This window comes from Pseudoliparis swirei, chromosome 6 (assembly GCF_029220125.1).
Source record: "Pseudoliparis swirei isolate HS2019 ecotype Mariana Trench chromosome 6, NWPU_hadal_v1, whole genome shotgun sequence".
Taxonomy (NCBI): domain Eukaryota; kingdom Metazoa; phylum Chordata; class Actinopteri; order Perciformes; family Liparidae; genus Pseudoliparis; species Pseudoliparis swirei.
In genome coordinates, this window is record NC_079393.1 from 4,622,828 (window position 1) to 4,643,574 (window position 20,747).

General features: G+C 46.5%; 2 protein-coding genes and 2 non-coding genes across 4 annotated transcripts; all 4 read right to left on the bottom strand.

Annotated features, from left to right (window-relative positions):
- Positions 1–10,719: 10,719 nt before the first annotated feature.
- ppp1r15b (protein phosphatase 1, regulatory subunit 15B) lies at positions 10,720–14,610 on the bottom strand. Its single transcript, XM_056417124.1, has 3 exons — positions 13,871–14,610; positions 11,970–13,177; positions 10,720–11,567 (listed from the first exon to the last, which is right to left on the bottom strand). Exons 1-3 carry the CDS (start codon positions 14,019–14,021, stop codon positions 11,358–11,360), a joined length of 1,569 nt encoding a protein of 522 aa, XP_056273099.1. The 5' UTR covers positions 14,022–14,610; the 3' UTR covers positions 10,720–11,357.
- Positions 14,611–14,706: 96 nt separating this feature from the next.
- Positions 14,707–18,567, bottom strand: rps13 (ribosomal protein S13). Its single transcript, XM_056417125.1, has 6 exons — positions 18,508–18,567; positions 17,953–18,001; positions 17,771–17,849; positions 15,624–15,793; positions 15,295–15,395; positions 14,707–14,787 (listed from the first exon to the last, which is right to left on the bottom strand). The coding sequence occupies exons 1-6, from the start codon at positions 18,528–18,530 to the stop codon at positions 14,754–14,756; spliced, it is 456 nt and encodes a 151-aa protein (XP_056273100.1). The 5' UTR covers positions 18,531–18,567; the 3' UTR covers positions 14,707–14,753.
- LOC130196027 (small nucleolar RNA SNORA19) lies at positions 15,030–15,159 on the bottom strand. Its single transcript, XR_008832176.1, has one exon. It is a non-coding gene; the product is annotated as a small nucleolar RNA SNORA19 (small nucleolar RNA).
- On the bottom strand, positions 16,520–16,649 carry LOC130196028 (small nucleolar RNA SNORA19). Its single transcript, XR_008832177.1, has one exon. It is a non-coding gene; the product is annotated as a small nucleolar RNA SNORA19 (small nucleolar RNA).
- Positions 18,568–20,747: the final 2,180 nt, after the last annotated feature.

The window sequence follows — 20,747 nt, forward strand, 5'->3', positions numbered from 1 at the left end:
GCGTCAGATTGAATCCAGCTGTTCACGACTGGACAACAGCGACAACCAACCAGGAAATACATCAAATATTTACCTGAATCATGGAAGAAAAGAAGAACAGGAAGCTGGTCACCACCCGGTCAGCGGACCACTGAGATGATCTGTTTTTATTGAACACTATTAATCAAACGTCAGTGAGTTCCTTTGTCCTCACTGTGGCCACACAGACAATGTCTTCATGACTGGGCAGTGGGTCAAAGGTCACTCGTGAACCTGCTTTCACATGTACTATATACTTTTATACTGTTATACTTTATGTAACGTACGGAGGTCACAGACTGAGGACTCAAGCTGGCAGGACTCCAACGCTGAAGGGCTTTGGACCTGCATTCTCTCTGTCGGCCAGCAGGGGGCGACTCCTCTGGTTCCACGAAGAAGTCTGAGATGAGAAAATGACTTCTCACATGATTCAAAACTAGTTTCAACGAAAAATACTTCAACACAGCACGATGTTAATTTAGTATGGATATAATGTAATAAAGTACAACATCTCCATCTCAGATGTCGTGTAGTACAACATATAAAGTATCTAAATAGTACCCGGAGTACTTGAGTTTCAGTACTTGGTGACTATCTCGCTGGGCTGAGAATCATCATCATCATCATCAATCAGATGCAACACTACAACAACCCCACGGGATAAACTCCTGAACTCACGGCTCTACCAGGTTGTTGTTTTTAAGGCTCAATGGATCATTAGTTTATAAACTTACATATATAAATCTGAGCAAACTGAAGCTCAGTTATATACAATATAATATTGATATTTAGACCTTATTTTAAAAGTTTTCCCTTTCAATAATCTACACAGAGAGGTTTTTTAAAGTTTATTAAATATTAAGTGTCATCATATGCAACAACTTATTCATCCAAATGCATCTCTGTTGCCAGGAAATATCTATCTCAAAAATATTTAATATAATATTTTCGTACTTCTACTTTTATGTCTTAAAGCAGTGATTTTCAACCTTTTTTCAGCCGCCGCACATGTTTTACATTTACAAAATCCTGGGGCACACCACTAACCAAAATGACACAACATGACACTCTAATACAGTACATATACATTACATTACATTACATGTCATTTAGCAGACGCTTTTATCCAAAGCGACTTACAATAAGTGCATTTCAACCTAGAGTACAAACTAAGAACAACAAGAATACAGGAAGTAACATTTCCTCAACATAGTCGAACTACAATAATACATATAGTTAATAATATAGTTACCTTCGCATTGAAAATTCGGAAGGTTATGTTTTGATCGCCATGTATTTATTTATTTATGTATTTATTTGTATGCGTGTTACTCGCATAACAAAAAAAGTTGTAAACGAAATCGCATGAAATTTGGTGGGATGATTGGTTATTATCCGGGGAGCATTTGATTAGATTTTGGGATCAATCGGGTCAAAGGTCAAGGTCATGAAAAGGTCAAAATCTTCTTTTTACCATAGCACGATAAATTTCTATCCAATTAGCATGCAACTAATGCCAAAATGTTCATGATTCAATGCCCAGTCTTGTGATATGCGAAGGTATGCACTCTACCAAGTGCCCGTTCTAGTTTCTAAATGTATTTATACTTAGTGTGAAACTTGGGCCTGTTTCGATGAACACAAAATGGATATCCTGGCAGTAATGGTAGAAAGACACACAAAGCGCTTCCTCACAGCTCTCAGTCTCTCTGTTTTTAGTTTTTATCGCAGTCAAGCTTGAGAAGCTCAGCTCACACAGACATGTGGTTGAAAACGGGAGCAATGTCAAAATAGCTTTGTAATCGATTAATCTGTTGATTTTTTTTCGATTAATCGTATTAAAAAACAAAGTCATGGAAAACCTGGAAAAGTCATGGAGTTTTTAAATGGTTATTTCCAGGCCTAGAAAAGTAATTGAAAAAAATAAAATCCCAAAATGTTTGGAAAAGTAATGCAAATGTGTTATATTCAAATGTTAATTTACACGGTATATATACGGTATGCTTTGGAATTCTCATTGTTAGTTTAAATACTACATCTTCTCACTTGTTCATGGATACACAGAGTTTTCACAAAATGTTTAATCATGTAAATTTGGTTTAAAGTCCTGGAAAGGTCCTGGAGATGCACTGGTCAGCATGTGTGTGAACCAGGGACGTGCGGTCATCATGACAAGTAAAAAAATAAATAATGATAACATCAAATTTTTATTAATATTTGTCCACCGATCTTCATGTATCACTAATTTCGAACATTTGTATCGTCAAAATCGCTGAATTTGCCTATTTCCTGTTCAAATACAGGATGAAACAGCCTCACCTCTGATTGCGCAATCCATCACAAGCTGTGTTGAGACATGCAATTGGCCCGTGCGGGTTGCCGTATCTCTGCATGTCGCCAATATAATGTTTGCAGATATGTTTCTTTGCCCTGATTTTCCAGTCTGGCTCAGGTCTTTGACCATGACGTCACCCGTAGGCGCACACAGCTCCGTGAATGTCTCCGACTACGTAAATGACTTCCGCTTCCAGCGTCACGAGGGCAGCAGCAGCCAATTAGATTCATCACCAGCAGCTCAGCGCTGATTGGCTCTCGTCCTCTCCCTCCGCTCCGCTCTGGTTTCTGTTCGCCGCTCTGCTCTCAACTCAACTTTTTTTTATACTCCACGACTTATTTAGTGCCGTAATAATCGCGCGACACAACGAATCGATGATGAAATTCGTTGCCAACTATTTTAATTATCGATTCGTTGTTGCAACCCTACCGACAATGGTTAATTAGGTGATATTAGATCATTTCCCACGGCACACCTGACGATCTCTCACGGCACACTGGTTGAAGATCACTGTCTTAAAGGGGACACATGTCGGTGTCGGTGTCTCGCCACTAGAGGGCAGCAGAGCGACACGCTTCAGTGTGGAGGTCGGTTTTAGACTTAATTATTCTACAGGAAGTCCATATATGGGCCTCTGGGTGTGGAGGGAAAATCCCAGCGGTTCACATACACACTGTGACAGTAAATGGAGGTATTTCGTTACCATGGCAACCTCATCATAATGCACGGGCTGCATTCATCTCGAAAACCACCTTTATTAATCTTAATAAAACTATATGTAAATTAAAGATGTAACGCAGTCACAAGCAGTATACAGAGTAAGCAACCATTGACATGATGTACACATACAAATAGAATATACATCAATATAAAATGTATATTTTGATCATGATACTAAAACGTAAATCTTTAAATACTTCTACGAACACTGATTTTAATTATATGTCGAGGCTTATGATGGCCTTATGATGGCCTTTAGTTATCAAGCTCCTCTTTTATGGAACCAGCTTCCACCTTCAGTCCGGGAGGCAGACACAGTCACCTCGTTTAAGAGTCGACTTAAGACCTTCCTCTTTGACAGAGCTTATAGTTAGGGCTGAATCAGGTTTGCCCTGGTCCAGCCCCTTGATATGCTGCTATAGGCTTATAGCTGCCGGGGGACGTTTAGGATGCACTGAGTACCTATCTCCTCTTTTCTCTACTTAAGGATGAATTTTCATCTCTCAATCACACGTTACTAACTCTGCTTTCTCCCCGGAGTCCTTTTGACTTCACGTCTCATGGGGTCATCGGACCCTATGAGACGACATAGATCCTATCTGCCTGATGGATCATCGAGGTCTGGGTCGTGGAATTCCTGCTCCTGACTACGCCACTGTCCTGTTGAGACTCCGCCCACTGTTGAGACTCCGCCCACTGTTGAGACTCCGCCCACTCCTCCTCCCCACCGCCATCTGCCTGATGGATCGTGGAATATGCCTACTATGAACTATTCATACACTCTGTCATATTCATTGAATGTATTTTAACTCTAAATCTGTCCTTCTGGTCACATTACATCTATTGCACCTGTCCATCCTGGAGAGGGATCCTCCTCTGTTGCTCTCCTCCAGGTTTCTTCCCTTTTTTTTTCCCTGAAGGGTTATTTGGGAGTTTTTCCTGGTCCGATGTGAGGTTTTGGGGCAGGGATGTCTATGTGTACAGTGTAGTGCCGAGAGACGGGAGTCGGAGGCGGAGTATCCAGCACAAAGCTTTAATGAACACAATACCAAAAGACGTTCATTCGTCAAGTCAAAACCGGACTAAACTGGACGGTCGTTCCGTCCGCTAAACGGGTCCGTGCTAAACACTCCCCCCACCCATAGTTCCGTGGGTGAATTATGTTATCCACCACACAAGCCCCCCCAGAATTCACCCATAGTCAAAGTCCTCGTGACGGAAAGGGGCGACGACCCGACACCGTCTCGAGCGGGTGACAGGGGCCGAGGGAGATGAAGCAGCAGGCACGTCGGCGCCATCCGCTACCCCGGAGGTCCCGGGGGTCAACAAGGTCGCTGGAGTCTCAACGGGCAGCGCGGGGCGCGGCGCAGGCGGACGTCCCCGGCGTGGGGGTTGCGCCACCTCCACCGGTCTGGAAATGTCCACGTTAGCCGGCTTAACCCTATCCCAGGAAACGGTCTCAGGCCTACCCCCGACGTCCACCACCAGGCACTTGTCTCCATGGCTCAAAACCCTGAACGGGCCATCGTAAGGAGGGCGTAGGGGACCACGGTGGGCGTCGTGGCGAATGAAAACATAGTCCACCGTGCTCAGATCGGGGGGCATGCGGAAAGTGGGAGTGCCGTGTTGCGATGTGGGAACAGGCGCGAAAACCCTAGCGGTTTCCAGTAGGGAGGAACGTTGTTTGGCCGCCGACCAGGGGACCGAGGCAGCGGGAATAAAATCGCCTGGCACTCGTAGGGTCTGCCCGTACACCAGCTCCGCCGAAGAGGACCGCAGGTCCTCCTTAGGGGCGCACCTGAGGCCGAGCATCACCCATGGCAGCCTATCCACCCAGTCGCCGTCCCTCAAGCTGGCCCGTAGGGCTGCCTTCATGGAACGGTGGAAACGTTCGCACAAGCCGCTCGCCTGGGGATGATAGGCGGTAGTGCGGTGCAGCTTGACCCTCAACCCCTCAGCCACCGCGTTCCAGAGTTCCGAGGTGAACTGTGAGCCCCGGTCCGAGGAGAGGTCTGAAGGCGTCCCAAAGCGCGACCCAAGTGCCGATGAACGCGTGCCACGTCAGAAGCCGGCGCCGAGGAGAGGGAACAGCTTCAGGCCAGCGGGTCGTCCTGTCGACCATGGTGAAGAGGTAGGTGAACCCGTGAGAGGAGGAAGCGGTCCCACCAGGTCGACGTTGACGTGGTCGAACCTCCTTCGAACGGTAAACTCTCCAAGGGGGCCTTAATATGGCGGTGCACTTTGGATCGTTGACAGTCAACGCAAGAGCTGACCCACGCACCAACGTCCTTTCTCAGTCCCTGCCATACAAACTTCTGGGAAACCAATTTCACAGACGGCTTCCTGCCGGGTGGGAAAGGCCATGCAACGCCTCAAAAACGGGCCGGCGCCAGGACAACGGGACCAGCGGTCGAGGCTGGCCTGTGGAGACGTCGCACCATAGCCTCACGTCCGAGCCGTCAACCGCGACCTCCTCCAGGCGCAATCCTGTGTCCGAATCCCTCAGGGCCTGGACCCCATGGTCGGAGGCCTGGTCCACGCTCATGCGGACGTAATCCAGGCCCAGTTGGACGGCCCCGATGACCGTTCTCGAGAGGCAGTCTGCGACCACGTTAGACTTGCCAGCAATGTGTCGGATGTCCGTGGTGTACTCGGAGATGTACGCCAGCTGACGCTGCTGGCGGGCCGACCACGGCTCCGCCACCTTGGACATGCAGAACGTCAAAGGCTTGTGATCCACGAAAGCCGCAAACTCCCGCCCTTCCAGGAGGAATCGGAAATGGCGGATCGCCAGCCAGAGTCCAAGGAGTTCCCTGTCGAAAGCGCTGTATTTGCGCTCCCTGGGGTCAACTGGCGACTGAAAAGGCGGCGGCTGCCAGGCACCATCGACCCATTGCTCGTGCACGCGCCGACGGCGTAGTCAGACGCGTCGGTGGTGATGGCGATGGGGCATCATGCGACGGATGGGCCAACATGGCGGCCTCGCCCAAGGCGGCTCGTGGCCTCGAACGCCTTCTCCTCTCCGCCGTCCAGTCGACAGCCTGGTTAGGGACTTGTCCTTGAGAGCCCGTACAGTGGGCGATGACGTGAGCCGCCTGGCGGATGAACCGTGGTAAAAAGTCACCATCCCCAGGAATTCCCGGAGCGCCCGAGCGGTGTGTGGGCGGGGGAAAGCCGAAATCGCCTCCACCTTCGACGGAAGAGGCGGCCCTCCTTGTTGATGAGGTGCCCCAGGAAGTGGATGGAGGACAACCCGAACAGGCACTTCGCCGGGTTGACGATCAGCCCGTGCTGGTCGAGCCTCCTGAAGAGGTCGCGTAGGTGACCCTGGTGCTCCTTTTCGGAGGAGCTGGCGACCAGGATGTCGTCCAAATACACGAAACGAAGGGCATCTCCTGAGCGCCGAGTCCATTAACCGCTGAAAGGTCTGAGCCGCGTTCCTGAGCCCGAACGGCATACGCAGGAACTCGAACAACCCGAACGGCGTCACCACCGCTGTCTTTGCGATGTCCGAGGGATGCACCGGCACCTGGTGATAACCGCGCACCAGGTCCACCTTCGAGAAGACCTGCTTGCCCGCCAGGTGTGCTGAGAAGTCCTGGATGTGCGGGATTGGGTAGCGGTCGGGCGTGGTGGCGTCGTTCAGGCGGCGGTAATCCCCACAAGGTCGCCACCGCCGCCTGGCTTGGGAACGATGTGGAGTGGTGAGGCCCAGGGGCTGTCCGGCGGCGGATGATGCCCAGGCGCCCATGTTGGCAAACTCCGACTTAGCGACCTTCAGCCTGTCGGGTTGAGTCGCCGGGCCCTAGCGTGACGGGCGGGCCCTTGGTGTCTATATGATGCTCTACACCATGTTTCGCCGTGACCGCGGAAAAGGTAGGTCGGGTTATACCGGGAACTCCTGAGCAGGCGTTGATATTCGCCCCTCTGAGAGGGAGCTGGAGAGTCCGCCGTAAGCCGCCCGACTGCGGGCACATTCAAACGATGAGAACGTCCGCGCCCACCAGGCGGTTGTTTTCACGTCTACCAGCAGATTGTGCGCACAAAGGAAATCCGCGCCGAGGAGGGAAAGGAGATGTCGGCCGTGACAAAATCCCACCTGAATCGCTGGCCTCCAAAGCACAGGTCTGCGGTCTTTGTGCCATACGTGCGGATGGGTGTGTCGTTAGCGGACCTCAACTGTGGACCATGGACGCCGGGCGGTGTCCTCCACCGTAGCCGGCAGGACGCTCCTCTGAGCCCGGTGTCGCAAAGAAACTCGCGGCCGGAGAGGGTGTCCCTGATGAACAATAGCCGGGTTGACGTGCCTGCACTCACGGCCACTAAAGAGCGCAAGCCTTGGCGTTTCCCGTCGGCTTGAAGTTGCACGGGGACCGGCACCTCTTTGCCTTAGCGCCGAAACGTGCGTGGAAATAGCACATACCATTGCTGGCACTGCCATGGGCGGCTACTGGGGCTCTGTTGGTCAGCCTGTCCCTGTCCGGTGGGTAGGCACTGCGTGTTGGGGCTAGCACTTCGGGTGCAAAACTCTGAGCAGCCAGGAAAAAACGGTCGGCTTCCTCCGCCAACGCGCGTGGCTCAGTAATCTTCGTGCCCGCGAGCGCCGTCCGGACCTGCGGTGGCATGTGTTGGAGGAACAGCTCCATGAAGAGGAAGTTAGGTTCTTCAGCACCCAGCAGGTTAAGCATCATCTCCATATGTTCAGAGGGTTTGCTGTCCCCGAGGCCCCGAATAGCCAACAAGCGTTGGGCCCGCTCTGACTGTGACAGCCCAAAAGTCTTCAATAGGAAGGCTTTGAGGTCCCTGTACTTGCCGTGGTCCGGGGGATTCACTATGAAATTCGCCGCCCGGGTCGCAGTGGATCTTCCCAGCGCCGACACGACGTGGTAGTAGCGTGTGGTGTCGTCCGTGACGTCACGGATGGCGAACTGCGCCTCTGTCTGCGCGAACCACGCCGTCGGTGAAAACTCCCAGAACTCCGGCAACTTAATAAAAGCATTATTCGCCATGTTCGTTTTGGTCTCTGAAGCTTCAGCGAGACCTTCGTCGGGGTCACCAGTGTAGTGCCGAGAGACGGGAGTCGGAGGCGGAGTATCCAGCACAAAGCTTTAATGAACACAATACCAAAAGACGTTCATTCGTCAAGTCAAAACCGGACTAAACTGGACGGTCGTTCCGTCCGCTAAACGGGTCCGTGCTAAACACTCCCCCCACCCATAGTTCCGTGGGTGAATTATGTTATCCACCACAACAGATTGTAAAGCACTCCGAGACAAATTTGTAATTTGTGAAATTGGGCCATACAAATAAACTGAATTGAATTGAATTGAATTATGAGGACCTTCTCAGGCGGTTATTTATACTCATTAACTGTTTAGATTTAAGACAGTGACACATGTCCCTTTTATAAATGATGATTATTGATGCGTCACGTAGGTCACGTACCAGTGTCCCCCCAGTGGCTCGAGGTGGACATTACACCTGATGCACACCGAGCCACGTGCAGAAGCCCCGCGTGCTGCTGGTCATCCTCACGTAAATAAGTGTGTTACTGTGTGTGTGTGTGTGTGTGTGTGTGTGTGTGTGTGCATATAGGGTTCACAAAACATGTTTCAAATGGTCTTAAAGTGAATCATTCCCTATTTGGCCCTTGAATGCCTCACGAGGACCCCTTCAGGTCCACTCGTTGACCCCTGAGCCCGAGCAGGTGAATCTAAGTGAAAGCCCCCCCCAGGATCCTACATGTTGGTAAAAGGTCACAAGGAGACACACAAGGAGACAGACGTGTGTGTTCAGTGTCTTCTGCCTTCCTGTGTGTGTGTGTGTGTGTGTGTGTGTGTGTGTGTGTGTGTGTGTGTGTGTGTGTGAGTGAGACACAATCGCTGCTGCTAGATTGCATCATCAGCTAATTGTGACCCAGGAGATGCCCCCGCTCATGGCAGGCGAGTGTGAGGGGCAACCACAAGTGTGTGTGTGTGTGTGTGTGACTGGAAACCGTCTGCTGCCTCCTCCTCCTCCTCCTCCTCCTCCACCGCCGCTGCTGCTGATGATGATTCTGCTGCTGCAATCACCTGCAATCCTTTCAACGCCTCGCCACTCCCGCCGGTTGCCTGGCGACGGGGTCGCCAAGGCCACAGAGGAGAGGAGGAGGAGGAAGAGGAGGTGGATGGAGGATGGAGACAAAGATGCTTAGGGAGGAGTGGGTTTGAAAAGAAAGAAGAGTGAAAGAGAGGTGGAGGGAGGATGGGAGAGGAGCATCTTGTTGTCGTGCCTTTGAGCAAGGCGTTAAATCCCAGGAACAAAGATAAATTATTTAATTTGCACTCTCATCGATTCCTCGTGGTTGCATCGCGGGAAGCCTGAGTTATTTATGATGGCTGTATACAAAGTGATATGTATTTATATATATATATATATATATATATATATAAAGCTCCAAGAGCATCAGTAGCTCTCAACCAGAGGCCTTGATAAACAACAACAATGAACTGGAGGTTCACTCACAGCTTATAGAGCGTATCGGTATAGCATTAAAACACAAATACTACCATCTGTTTGTTGTTGTTGTGATATTTACAGCTTCACTCCATGTCCTGGACTTTGGGGCCGTTTGATTGGTCGAATGTGAGATTAAAAAGGATTCAGACGTTGGTGAAGGAAAACCTGAAGAGCATCGAAAGGTTTCATGAAGAGACGATTCTCTTCTTAAAAGAACCTCCATTTATTGTCTGTGTGCAGGAGCTCAGTTACACACCGTGTGTGTGTGTGTGTGTGTGTGTAAGAGCAATTGCTCACCTTTGCACCATGCTGTGTGTGTGTGTGTGTGTGTGTGTGTATGTGTTGCCAATTGATTTCATCCCTCTGGAAAGTCGTTTCATCATACTGGGTGTTTTTAACCCTTGTCTTACGACAGCCTTACAGCAGTTAGTCTGCACGGAGACGCACGGCCCTCTGGGAAATTATCAGCTCCTGAGTGTCTCTATCACTCCCTCACACACACACACACAAGGTACATGAAGAGGAAGAGAGGCATGAGGCAGGGCGGTGTTGTTAAAACTAAAGTGTGTGTTTTAATATTTTATACGTGAAGCCGACTTTTAAATAAAAAGAAACACTTTTTAATCTGTTTTGGAAAATAATTATATTTGTGACCATTTTCCCTTTACTGATTTAATCTCTATAATATTTTTTAAAGTATTTCATTTTATAACATTTAATTTGAGAGCGGCAGATACATAAATAATATTTATAATAATGCATTTAATTTATTTAGCGCTTTTCAAGGTACTCAGACTTTAAATCATAATTAAAACATCCTAAAATAAATATATAATATCCTATAGAATAAAAGTAACTAAAACTAGGATTAAGATATTAGTTCTTATTATTAAAGGGAAACCATTTAATAGTAAATCTTAGAGCAACCGATGCTCAGGATGGAGAGAAGTGGAATAATCGTCATGGACACGTCACAAAAAGATCAAAGGTCGTCTCCTCGTTAAATTATTACCCAATTACCAACTCGTGTTGTAGGTGCAGCACGTTGTGTATCATCACCACACACACACACACAGCGAGAGGTCAAACTAGTTTGTTTTTTCCGGTTGTCGCTGGGCAGGATTTAAAAAGTACACACAGACACACAGTTTTGGTAACATCTTAAGATATGACATTTTAATTCATTTTATCTCACCATTCCCTCAGAGGGAGTCCGTACAAAAAACTCAGAGTTGACTCAGTGTGTGTGTGTGTGTGTGTTTACATAGTCCTGGGGCTCGTTGTCCACTTCTCCTATTACACTCGAGGCAGGAAACAGCGTGACTAGAAACAGGAAGTGGCTCTGCGTTTACATTCAGGTTTATGTCCAGTAGAATAAATAACAACAACTCTCTGTCCGACCCGACGACAGAACGACGATACAGCGGAACACATTTTATTGATTCGGCGAAAGCGCCTAGTGACAAAATCTTCGTCAAAATCTTCGTCTTTTAACTTCTAGAGTCGCCACTGGAGTTTTGTTTTTTCGCACATATAAAAACACCAAAAAATAAATGACAAGCTCCGTGGGGCGTAGCGGGTCTACATTGCTAGGTCAGTACATAAGGCGTAACCACGACAACGCTGAGGCGAGAGGACAAAGTGGCGGTCGGTGCAGCGATCGCCCGACAGCAAAATCCTAAGTGGCCGAAAATAAAAAAATAAAAAGTTCTCGTTCAGGAAAAGAAAGAAATGGGGGGGAGGGGAGGGGGGCGACATTCAGTGTTCGGGGGGTGGAGGTTTTTATTTATTTCAAGGCACCGTCCAGATGCGCCCGCATCCTCTCCCTGTGGGGCGCGGCGAGGCAGCGGCCGATGGCGTCCTCGGCGTCACGGACACGCCTCCGGAAGCGGTCCCGGTCCCGCACCATTTCCTCCCAGAGTCCTTTGCGGGACGCCTGGCGGGCGAACGGCCAGGTGCGCATCACGTGGACCTGGACCAGAGGAGAGAACCGGACCTGGAGTCCAAGAAGAGACAAAGATTTAAAACACGTTGGTCACGTGACGCGGAAGTTTCGGGTTGAGACCCGGCAACCGGGGAAAGACGGTTTAAAACTTTAAATGAGTTTTTATCTGGTGGCTCTTATTTCCCAGCTCCTGTTTTGCTCTGAGTTACGAGCCGCTCCTGAACTAACGGCGTGCGACTCGTCTTCACGCGGAAGCTCCGACTCTCTGTTGCCTCACCCGGGAGTCACGTGACGCGGCGCTGCCATGGCGACCGGCGCCGTTGCCAACCGACGGCAAACAGCTCGTCTCTCGTCTCTCTAACCACGAGAGGCCGGCGACGCCGTGATCTAAACGTGCCGACTCAGTCAAAGCCTCTAAGCATCCGTTTCACCGCCATGTTGTTGCGTAATCACCTGTTTGCGGGCGCCGCTCGTCGTCTTCTCCTCCGGCGCCGGTCGCCGGGTTCCTCCCGTTCTCCTCCAGGGCACCAGGGTTCTGTCTGGGTGGGAGTGACACTTCGACTTCCTGTCTGGCGGCGAGGGCGTGGCGGCGTCGGGTTTCCGGGACTCTTGTTCATGTTTCTCCGGTGGGTTTTGTACGCGTCCTCCAGGCGGCGGCGGCGCCGTCGGGGAGCTCTGGAGGCACGCCCGGAAGTTGAGCGGGTGGTACGGGTCGTCGTGCTTTTGGCCGAAAGACGTCCACAGCTGCTCTTCGTCGTCCTCGGACGACGGCGAGCAGCTGCCCTCCTTCTCCTCCTCTTCCTCAGTGTCCAGCTTGCCGGCGGGCGGAGGAAGAGCGGCCCGTGGTTCGGCGGCCCGTGGTTCGGCGGCGCGAGGCGGCTGCGTGCGCGCCGTGAAGCACATGGGGTTGTAGGGGTCGTCGGGGCGGCTGAAGAACTCCAGGAGCCGCTCGCCCTCCTCGTCGAGGTCGGGGCCCGAGCCCTCGGAGCCGGCCCAGCTGCTCCAGCTGCTCTCGCTGTCGGAGTGGCCGCTCCGGACGGCGAGGCCGCGGGGCGGCGGCGCCTCCTCGCCCGCCGCCGCCGCGAGGTCGCCGCCGCTCTCCGCCGCGTCGCTTTTACTCCGGCTCGCCTTCGCGTTGGTGGAAATGCACGCGGAGAAAAAGAACGTGTTGTACGGGTCGCTGGATCTGGACAGCGACTCCCAGAGCGCGTCGCTCTCCTCGCTGTCGAACTCCGGGACGCTCTGGTCTTCTTCGCCGCTCCAGCGGAAACTCCTCTCGTCTTCGGACGCCTCCTGCTTGGAGGCCCGGCGGTCGGCGGTTTTGCGGACGCCGTCGTTGGAGCTGTCGCTGCTCGACAGGAAGATGTTCCAGTCGCCGCCGGGGAAGCCCACCTTCCAGCCGGACTGGTCCACCAGGCCGCAGCAGAGGTCGTCGGCGCGCAGCGTGGACAGCAGCGCCTCGGCGGGGGATTTGCCGGCGAAGGGGTCGCCCAGGTTGGAGAGGGGGTTGGCGCCGCCGACCATCACGCCGCCGTCGCCGTCGAACAGCGAGGAGAACAGGAAGGAGTCGCTGGGGTTGGCCGCCGTGGTCATGTGCTGGATGTGTTGACCCGTCTCGTCCGTGATTCTCACGTGGACCTCGAACCGGAACATCTGGAAAACTAAAACCAGAGAAGAAGAAAAAACAACGTTAGAGTGGATTTAAATATAAATACCAGAATTAAGCCGAAAATGTTTGATTCTTTTCTACCGTTTAATAAAAAAACATTATTTTATATTAAATAATTAATATCTAAACAATTTATGAACGGTTTTAAAATGTAACTGGATACTTTATAAATACTATTAATAAATATATGTTATAAAGGTGTAAAAAAATATTACAGAAAGGTTTTGAAAATGTTAAAATAATTAAACTTATAGAGTGCAGGGAGTGACGGAGTGGTCTTATTAATATATTTAATGTTACATGCTGTTGAATTATGAATTATGAGATCATAATTATGAAAAAAAGAACACTTTGAAACTAAATGCTGTTGGTTGTGTTTAACGGGTTAAATAAATACAATTAAGATTAGTTAAGAGCATGATAACAGGCTTTTTTAAATTCCAATTTAAAAAAGGTAAAGCTATTTGACAGCTTTACGTTTCATTAAAAAAACAATACTGTCACATAAAACTAACTGTACTACCACATGGATTTTACATTTATTAATACTGCATTACATTACACAATAAGTACAATAAAAGAAGTGCAATAGCTCGATTCGGATGTAAAACACACTCCTCCACGGCCCTTTAACCACAGGTAAATAGTTTTTATTTAATGTAAATGACTCCATATCGTGTCTTACCTGACATGAAGGTGTAGTAGATGACCTGAACCAGCAGTCGCAGCTGCTCCCACAGCCCGGTGAGCATCTGTTTAGTCCACGGGAGCAGCGCCTTCCCCCCGCTGCCGAACCTCTCCATCGCCGTCCTCTCGGAGCCGACAACCGCGGCCATTTTTAACCCCTTCTTTTTCAAACGGCTGGGAACCAACGGCTGTTTTTGTCAACTGAAAACAAATTCCTCACGTATTCTGATATTCCTCGTCGAAAATCAACAGATTTCGCGTCTTCGTCTGAGACAGATAAGGATCGATTTGCTGTCGCTTCATCGTCGGCCAAGCGGGCGCCATTTTTTCCGGGGGTGGAGGATTGTTCCTTCCGTCAAATACTCTGGTGTATTTTCTTCTCCATGTTTCTCGGTGTCGTCTTCGTTGTCGTAGTTGGGAGTTGTGACTGGAGGCTGCCACACAGTCCCTTTAAACACAACAGGCGTGACGTAGGGCGAGGCTGTGATTGGCGGACGTGGCTGTCACTCAACAGACGCCCCGCCCCTGGCTTAATGTCACCGCTCCTTCGGGTTACGTAACGCAGGGGAGTGACGCGGAGAAACCGCCAGTACTTTCCCCACAAGATGCCTTAAGTCCCGGTTAACGGCCTCTGCCGTTCATCAAAGGAAAATACGTAACGGGAGTTTTTTTGGGTGCACTTTCATTTTCATTGTCTCAAAATTAGTTTGATTTTCATTCCTATAGTCAGAAAATGTATTTTTATCACGACGATTTCTAAACATTTCTAGATTTAAATGCTACCATATAATTAAGGTCTGTAAAACAATGGACAATTTAAAGAAATACAACAGATCATTTTCCGATTTAAATCTTTTTATTAATCCAAAAAATTGCAGCGTTTATGCCACCAGAGCAGAAGCTGTAGAGGACTCGCTGTAGGCAGAGAGAAAACATACCGTTAGAGGGAGCGCTATATTTTATACATGCAACATGTAGAACTAGTTTACATTGTCAAGAAAAATAGTTTTAATATCAAGTGTCAGTTTAAAATATAGTTTCTGCATAATAAATATAGACATTTGGTTATATTGACCGCGTCCAAAACATGTAGTCCAGGAAGGCAGTTAGCCAAATTTACATTATTAGAAAATAACTGCAAACAAAATCTTTAATTGAATTGTGCGAAGGTGACTGGCAGATATGGCACGAAATAGCCATACCTGTTAATTTTCCTCCAGTTTTTCTAGCACAAAAGAAATATCACTACTCTCAATAGAGTTAAGAGCAGGACAATGATTTGTGCATCTTGTTATAGCCGTTGTGGATGAGTTAGTAGCAAGTCTATGACAGTTTAATTTGAGCCATTTTTCAGAAACATCTAAATGGAATCGGAAAAATTAAAAAACAAGGAAAGCTTCCCAAAGCAGAACCAATACGTACTACTTCCAGTTGGGGGCCAGTACTCTCTTGGTCTTGTAGTAACGGGCCAGCCTGTGGATCCTGCTTTCAGTGAGAATCAGGCGGAACTTGGCATCCCTGTCCTGCAAGTGGAGTAAAAAAAAAACATTTTACGGGCTTGAAGTGTAACAAATGTAGTAGAGAATATGTGTATTCACATATGTATTGACACAATTCACTCTGATAAATATGGGTGGAACTTTACTTCTAAACATCTCAGGGTTATATAGAGACATGAAACGATGACTTTCTAAACCTTCAGATATGTAAAGTACCATCAATGGTCTCAATATTTTGGAGTCTTTGTTTACCTTTCGGTTTCTTTCCAGATGCTTCCTGACTGCGACAGCCTTCTTGATGAGGTGGTAGAGATCCTCAGGCAGATCAGGGGCCAGACCCTTGGTCTTCAGGATCCTCAGGATCTTGTTGCCAGTGACGAAACGAACTTGAGCCACACCATGGGAATCCCTCAGAATCACACCTGGACAAGTAGACAGACTTAAAATCAGGACGGTTTATTTATTCATAAAATAAAAAGGGGGATGGGCCATAAAATATTAAACTAATGGCAGGGTCAAAAGCAAAGTCTATTTACTAGTTCCAATACAACATATGTTAGAATATTTCAAAAGCAAAGGGGATTTCTTAAAGGATCGTCATGATGACGTTAAACTAGATTAGAAACGCATCTTAAACCCAAAGATAAATGTTCAACAAGAATTTCTAAAGTAGGACTTTCCATTCTAGTTGTGCCAGTAAATGTGCCAACAAGTATTCGATAGTAAACGGCAAGAATGTAAATGACATTTTACACCGTTTATACATTATTGCACTACATGTTCTCATCTTGTTGTTTGCGCCGTATGTGCAGTCTGAATGCTTCACTCCCTCTGAATGTTGCATCATTTGTTCTTTCACCAGGGAACAGATACAAAAAAGTGTTCCTCAACATAATGAACTGTATACAGACAAGAGTCACTGTGCCCTCTTGAAATCAATGTCCTAACATAGAAAATAAAACAGCCAAGTAAGCGTTTATTTAAATTGTGGGATTGTGCATTTACACAAAGGAAAAACTGTAATCCTTCTATATATTTTGACATTTGATTAATGACCCTCCCAAAAGAAATGTACTACAGGAAGGCAGTTAGCCCAATTCAGAAGATGAACATTTTTAGAAAATAACTGCTAACAAAATATTTATTTTGATTGTGCGAAGGTGAATGGCAGGTGTGGCACCAAATAGCCATAACTGTTTATTTTCCTCCAGTTTTTCTAGCACAACAAAAATATCACTACTCTCAATAGAGGAAAGAGCAGGATAATGATTTGTGCATCTTTTAATGTATAACGCCATTGTGGAGGAGTTAGTAGCAAGCTTATGACATCATCAAGTTAAACGTTGGAGCCATTTACAATTAACACAATGGAATTGGAAAGAAAAGCATCCCAAAGCCGACCCAACTGGAAGTAGGATGTAAAAACAAACCCAAATAATCGTTTCCTTTAGTGTAAACAACTGTTGAGCATGCATGTTGAACAGTTTCTAAAGTGTGATTTTCCATTCTAGATGTGCCAGTAAAGCTGCCAATAAGGCAACACATTTAATAGTATACGGTAAGAATTCTATATTACATTAACAGTTTTAAATATTGCACTACATGTTCTCATCTGGTTTGTGTATGTGCGGTCTGAATGCTTCACTCCATGAATGTTTCTTTTTGTCTCTGTACTCTCTTGAAATCAATGTCAACATGTCTAGATCTATTCAGAACTGACCTACATGTTCCTGATAAGGTGAAAAAAGGTGCACCGTAAAGTATGTGATGGATGGGAACAAATTGTACGCCGCAAAAGTCATACTATGCTGGATCTATTTAGACAGAGAGCGCATCAAAAACTGAGACATGGTTGATTTTTACATTACATGTCATTTAGCAGACGCTTTTATTCAAAGCGACTTACAATAAGTGCATCAACCTAGAGTACAAACTAAGAACAACAAGAATACAGAAAGTAACATTTCCTCAACATAGTCAAACTACAAAAGTACCATAATAAGAGCTATTTGAGTGCCACTGAAGTGCTAATCTGTGTTTTAATCCAGATAGTCGGAAAAGATGTTCTCAGACATTGAAATAGCCTGCCTCTGGAAACATTTAAACTACAGCTTCTGTGAAACAATGCCCCCATTTGGTCAATGTTTGTAAATGTGCCAGCTGAAGGCAGATATACAGCAATGCACACATTTTGGAAAAACTGTTTAAAGAAACCCGTTTTTAAATCAAGCCAAATATGTCTGAACAATGTTGTTAAAAGAAAAAACACTGTACTGAAATTATGTTGCAAATTTAACTACCGTGTTTAAAAATTAAAAATAAACGTTGTATGAAAGAAAGACACATTAATGTTCTGCAGAAGCACACAACATATTAGTACGTTTCTCAGAAACACTCACCGATCTGAGAGGGGGTCAGGCCTTTTTTGGCCAGCTTGAAGATCTGATCTTTGACATCATCAGATGTGAGCTTCAGCCACTGCAAAAGAGCTCGAAATGATAAACCCACTAATAAAATCAGTTCATAAATATGTTGATATATATATATATATATATATAAACACATTTGATCAGTTACTTACAGTGGGGACACTGCGCCTGTAAGGCAGAGCCGACTGGGACAAGCCCTTACTGTGGGAAAGACACAATGGTTTAGTTTGACACGTGAAAGCAACGTTTTAAAAAAGGCACGTTTAGTTTCTAGCTGGCTTATCGGGAAACCCTCCTCGGAGGCTAATGGAGGCTCCGGTTTGAGTCTAGCTAGTTGCTCGTGTAAGGGCCGCCTGTTGTGTCGATTTAAACATGCAGTTGTTCCGTTAGGCACAGGTTCAACCTGTCAAACGCACAACAAAAATGTATTACTGCTGTGAATGTGTAACGTATTTCGGTCTGAAATGTGAAGACAAAGTGGAGCAGCAGACTCGCGGTGAGCCGTTAGCTCGTGTAAGCTAGCTAGCCCGAGGTGGACGTCGATGCGCGGCTCCGTATTCTCTTGTTATTTTATGGCTTATAAAACCGGATTAACGGTCTCAAAACGTTCCTCAGACGCCCATAACACGTTTACGAGCGATTTCGTCGAGCCGAAAACAGTCTGTGTGCACTACATTCTAACTTTAAATCACGAAAAGAGCGCTCACCCGGGAGCGTGCATGCGACCCATGATGGCGGTGGAGGAAGAGAGGCCGCACACGCGACAGAAAATGCTATTTTGCGCCTGCGCCGGTAGTGACGTAATGACGCAGAGGAACGCGTCATGACGGCGTCCAACGCCTTCACGAGCGTTGTGGACGCTGTCAACTCGGAGCCGGAAAGACACGAAGAAAGGACACAATTCACGCGAATATATTTTAATGTTTTGTCCCACCTTTTTTACGTAAGTCACGCAAATATATTTGAATGTTTTGTCCCACATTTTTTACGTAAGTCACGCAAATATATTTTAATGTTTTGTCCCACATTTTTTACGTAAATCACGCAAATATATTTTAATGTTTCGTTACACGTATTTATCGAAAGTTACGCAAATATATTGTAACGTTTTGTTCCATATTTTTTACGTAAGTCACGCAAATATATTTTAATGGTTTGTTCCACGTTTTTTACGGATGTCACGCAAATATATTTTCATGTTTTGTTCCATATTTGTAATGTTTTGTTATACATTTTTTAACGTAATTCACGCAAATATATTTTCATGTTTTGTTCCATATTTGTAATGTTTTGTTTTACATTAACGTATTTCACACCAATATATTTTCATGTTTTGTTACACCTATTTAACGAGTCACGCTTATATATTGTTATATCTTGTTCCACATTTGTTATGCAAGTCACGCAAATATATTTTAATGTTTAGTTACACCTATTTAACGTATTGTAATGTTTTGTTTAGGGCTGTGAAACGATTACAATTTTTAATCGGGTTAATCACAGGTTTTTGTGGATTAATCATGATTAATCACATAATTACCGATATTCTCGGTATATTTTGTGAGAACATAGAGATTTATGACAAAAGACGGATATATACATTTATACATTATTCTATACAATGGTGCTGCAACTCAGCAGTTATTTAGCAGTTTTCTTCCATATGGAACATTAATACATCTTCATCCTAAACAGAATGTTTAACCCTCCTGTTACCTTTCGGGTCAATTTGACCCCATTCAATGTTTAATGTCGGTGTTCTTGGGGTCAATTTGACCCCAGGCTGTTTTTCACTGTGTCAAACATATAAGAAATATCAACTTTTGTATTATTTAAAGGGCTATTTAGGTAGTCAACAAACAAACATAAAGTACCTCACACTTAAACTTGGGAAGCAATATTAATTCTAATAATTTTCTGAGGTTTTAATTGCTGGGGTCAAATTGACCCCGAGGGTAAAATATGTTAGTAAATGTAAAGGTAACAGGAGGTTAAACAGAACATTTTTCTCTTGTTTGTCAACCATTAACTCCACCATGATACAATCTAAAGGCCTCTAGTCTTCCTCTAGCAGCTGCTGAGGCAAACTGACTGTGTGGTTTTCTTCATGAACTGGGCCGTGATGAAAGGGACGGCGGGGACACCGCTGCAAAGCTGAAACCTCACCGGCCCGGACACGGACAGGTGGACAGATTGACAAGTGACTTTTTTTTAGCTCGGTCCCGATGCGCGCGCACGGTGCTCTGTGGCGCGCGAGACGGAGATCGATAAGTGTTAACGCAACGCGTAGAGACAGAAATGACATGCTGCTGTGGAGATACGATCAACAACAGACGTTTAGTTTAATAAAAGAACAAAGACGTGCTATAGAGAACATGTCAGGGGGCGGGCCAATCTCTTTAATGTCATGCGATCTACCGACACTACGCCGCGATCGACTGGCAGGTCGCGATCGACGTGTTGAGACCCTGATCTACAGGAAGTAAAAGTCGTAACAAGGTTTCCGGAGGTGAACCTGCGGAAGGATCATTACGATGAACAGACCGTCTGCATGAGAGCGGACAGAGTTCAGATTGAAGTGGTGTATTGGAAGCTCATTTTGCAAGTGACTTTTTTTTCGTCCCGACGACCAACATCAGACGGATTGGAAGCTCATTCTGCGCATGCGTTAAATGAGTAAAAAAAAAAAAAACTAGTTAAACCTGTAATTGAATTAACTTGAGTTAACGCGTTATTTTTCACAGCACTAGTTTCGTTACATATATTTAACTTAAATATATTTAAAAAAAGATTCAACTCAATAGTCACCAACATCCCCTTTATATTCCTTCTCAGTCTTTGCTTAATTGTACGTTTATCAGGTTGCTGTGACTCGATTAAACTTTGTAACAAAGTGCTTCTACGGCATTAAATAATTAAACCAATCAATGTATTGCCGATAAAAAAG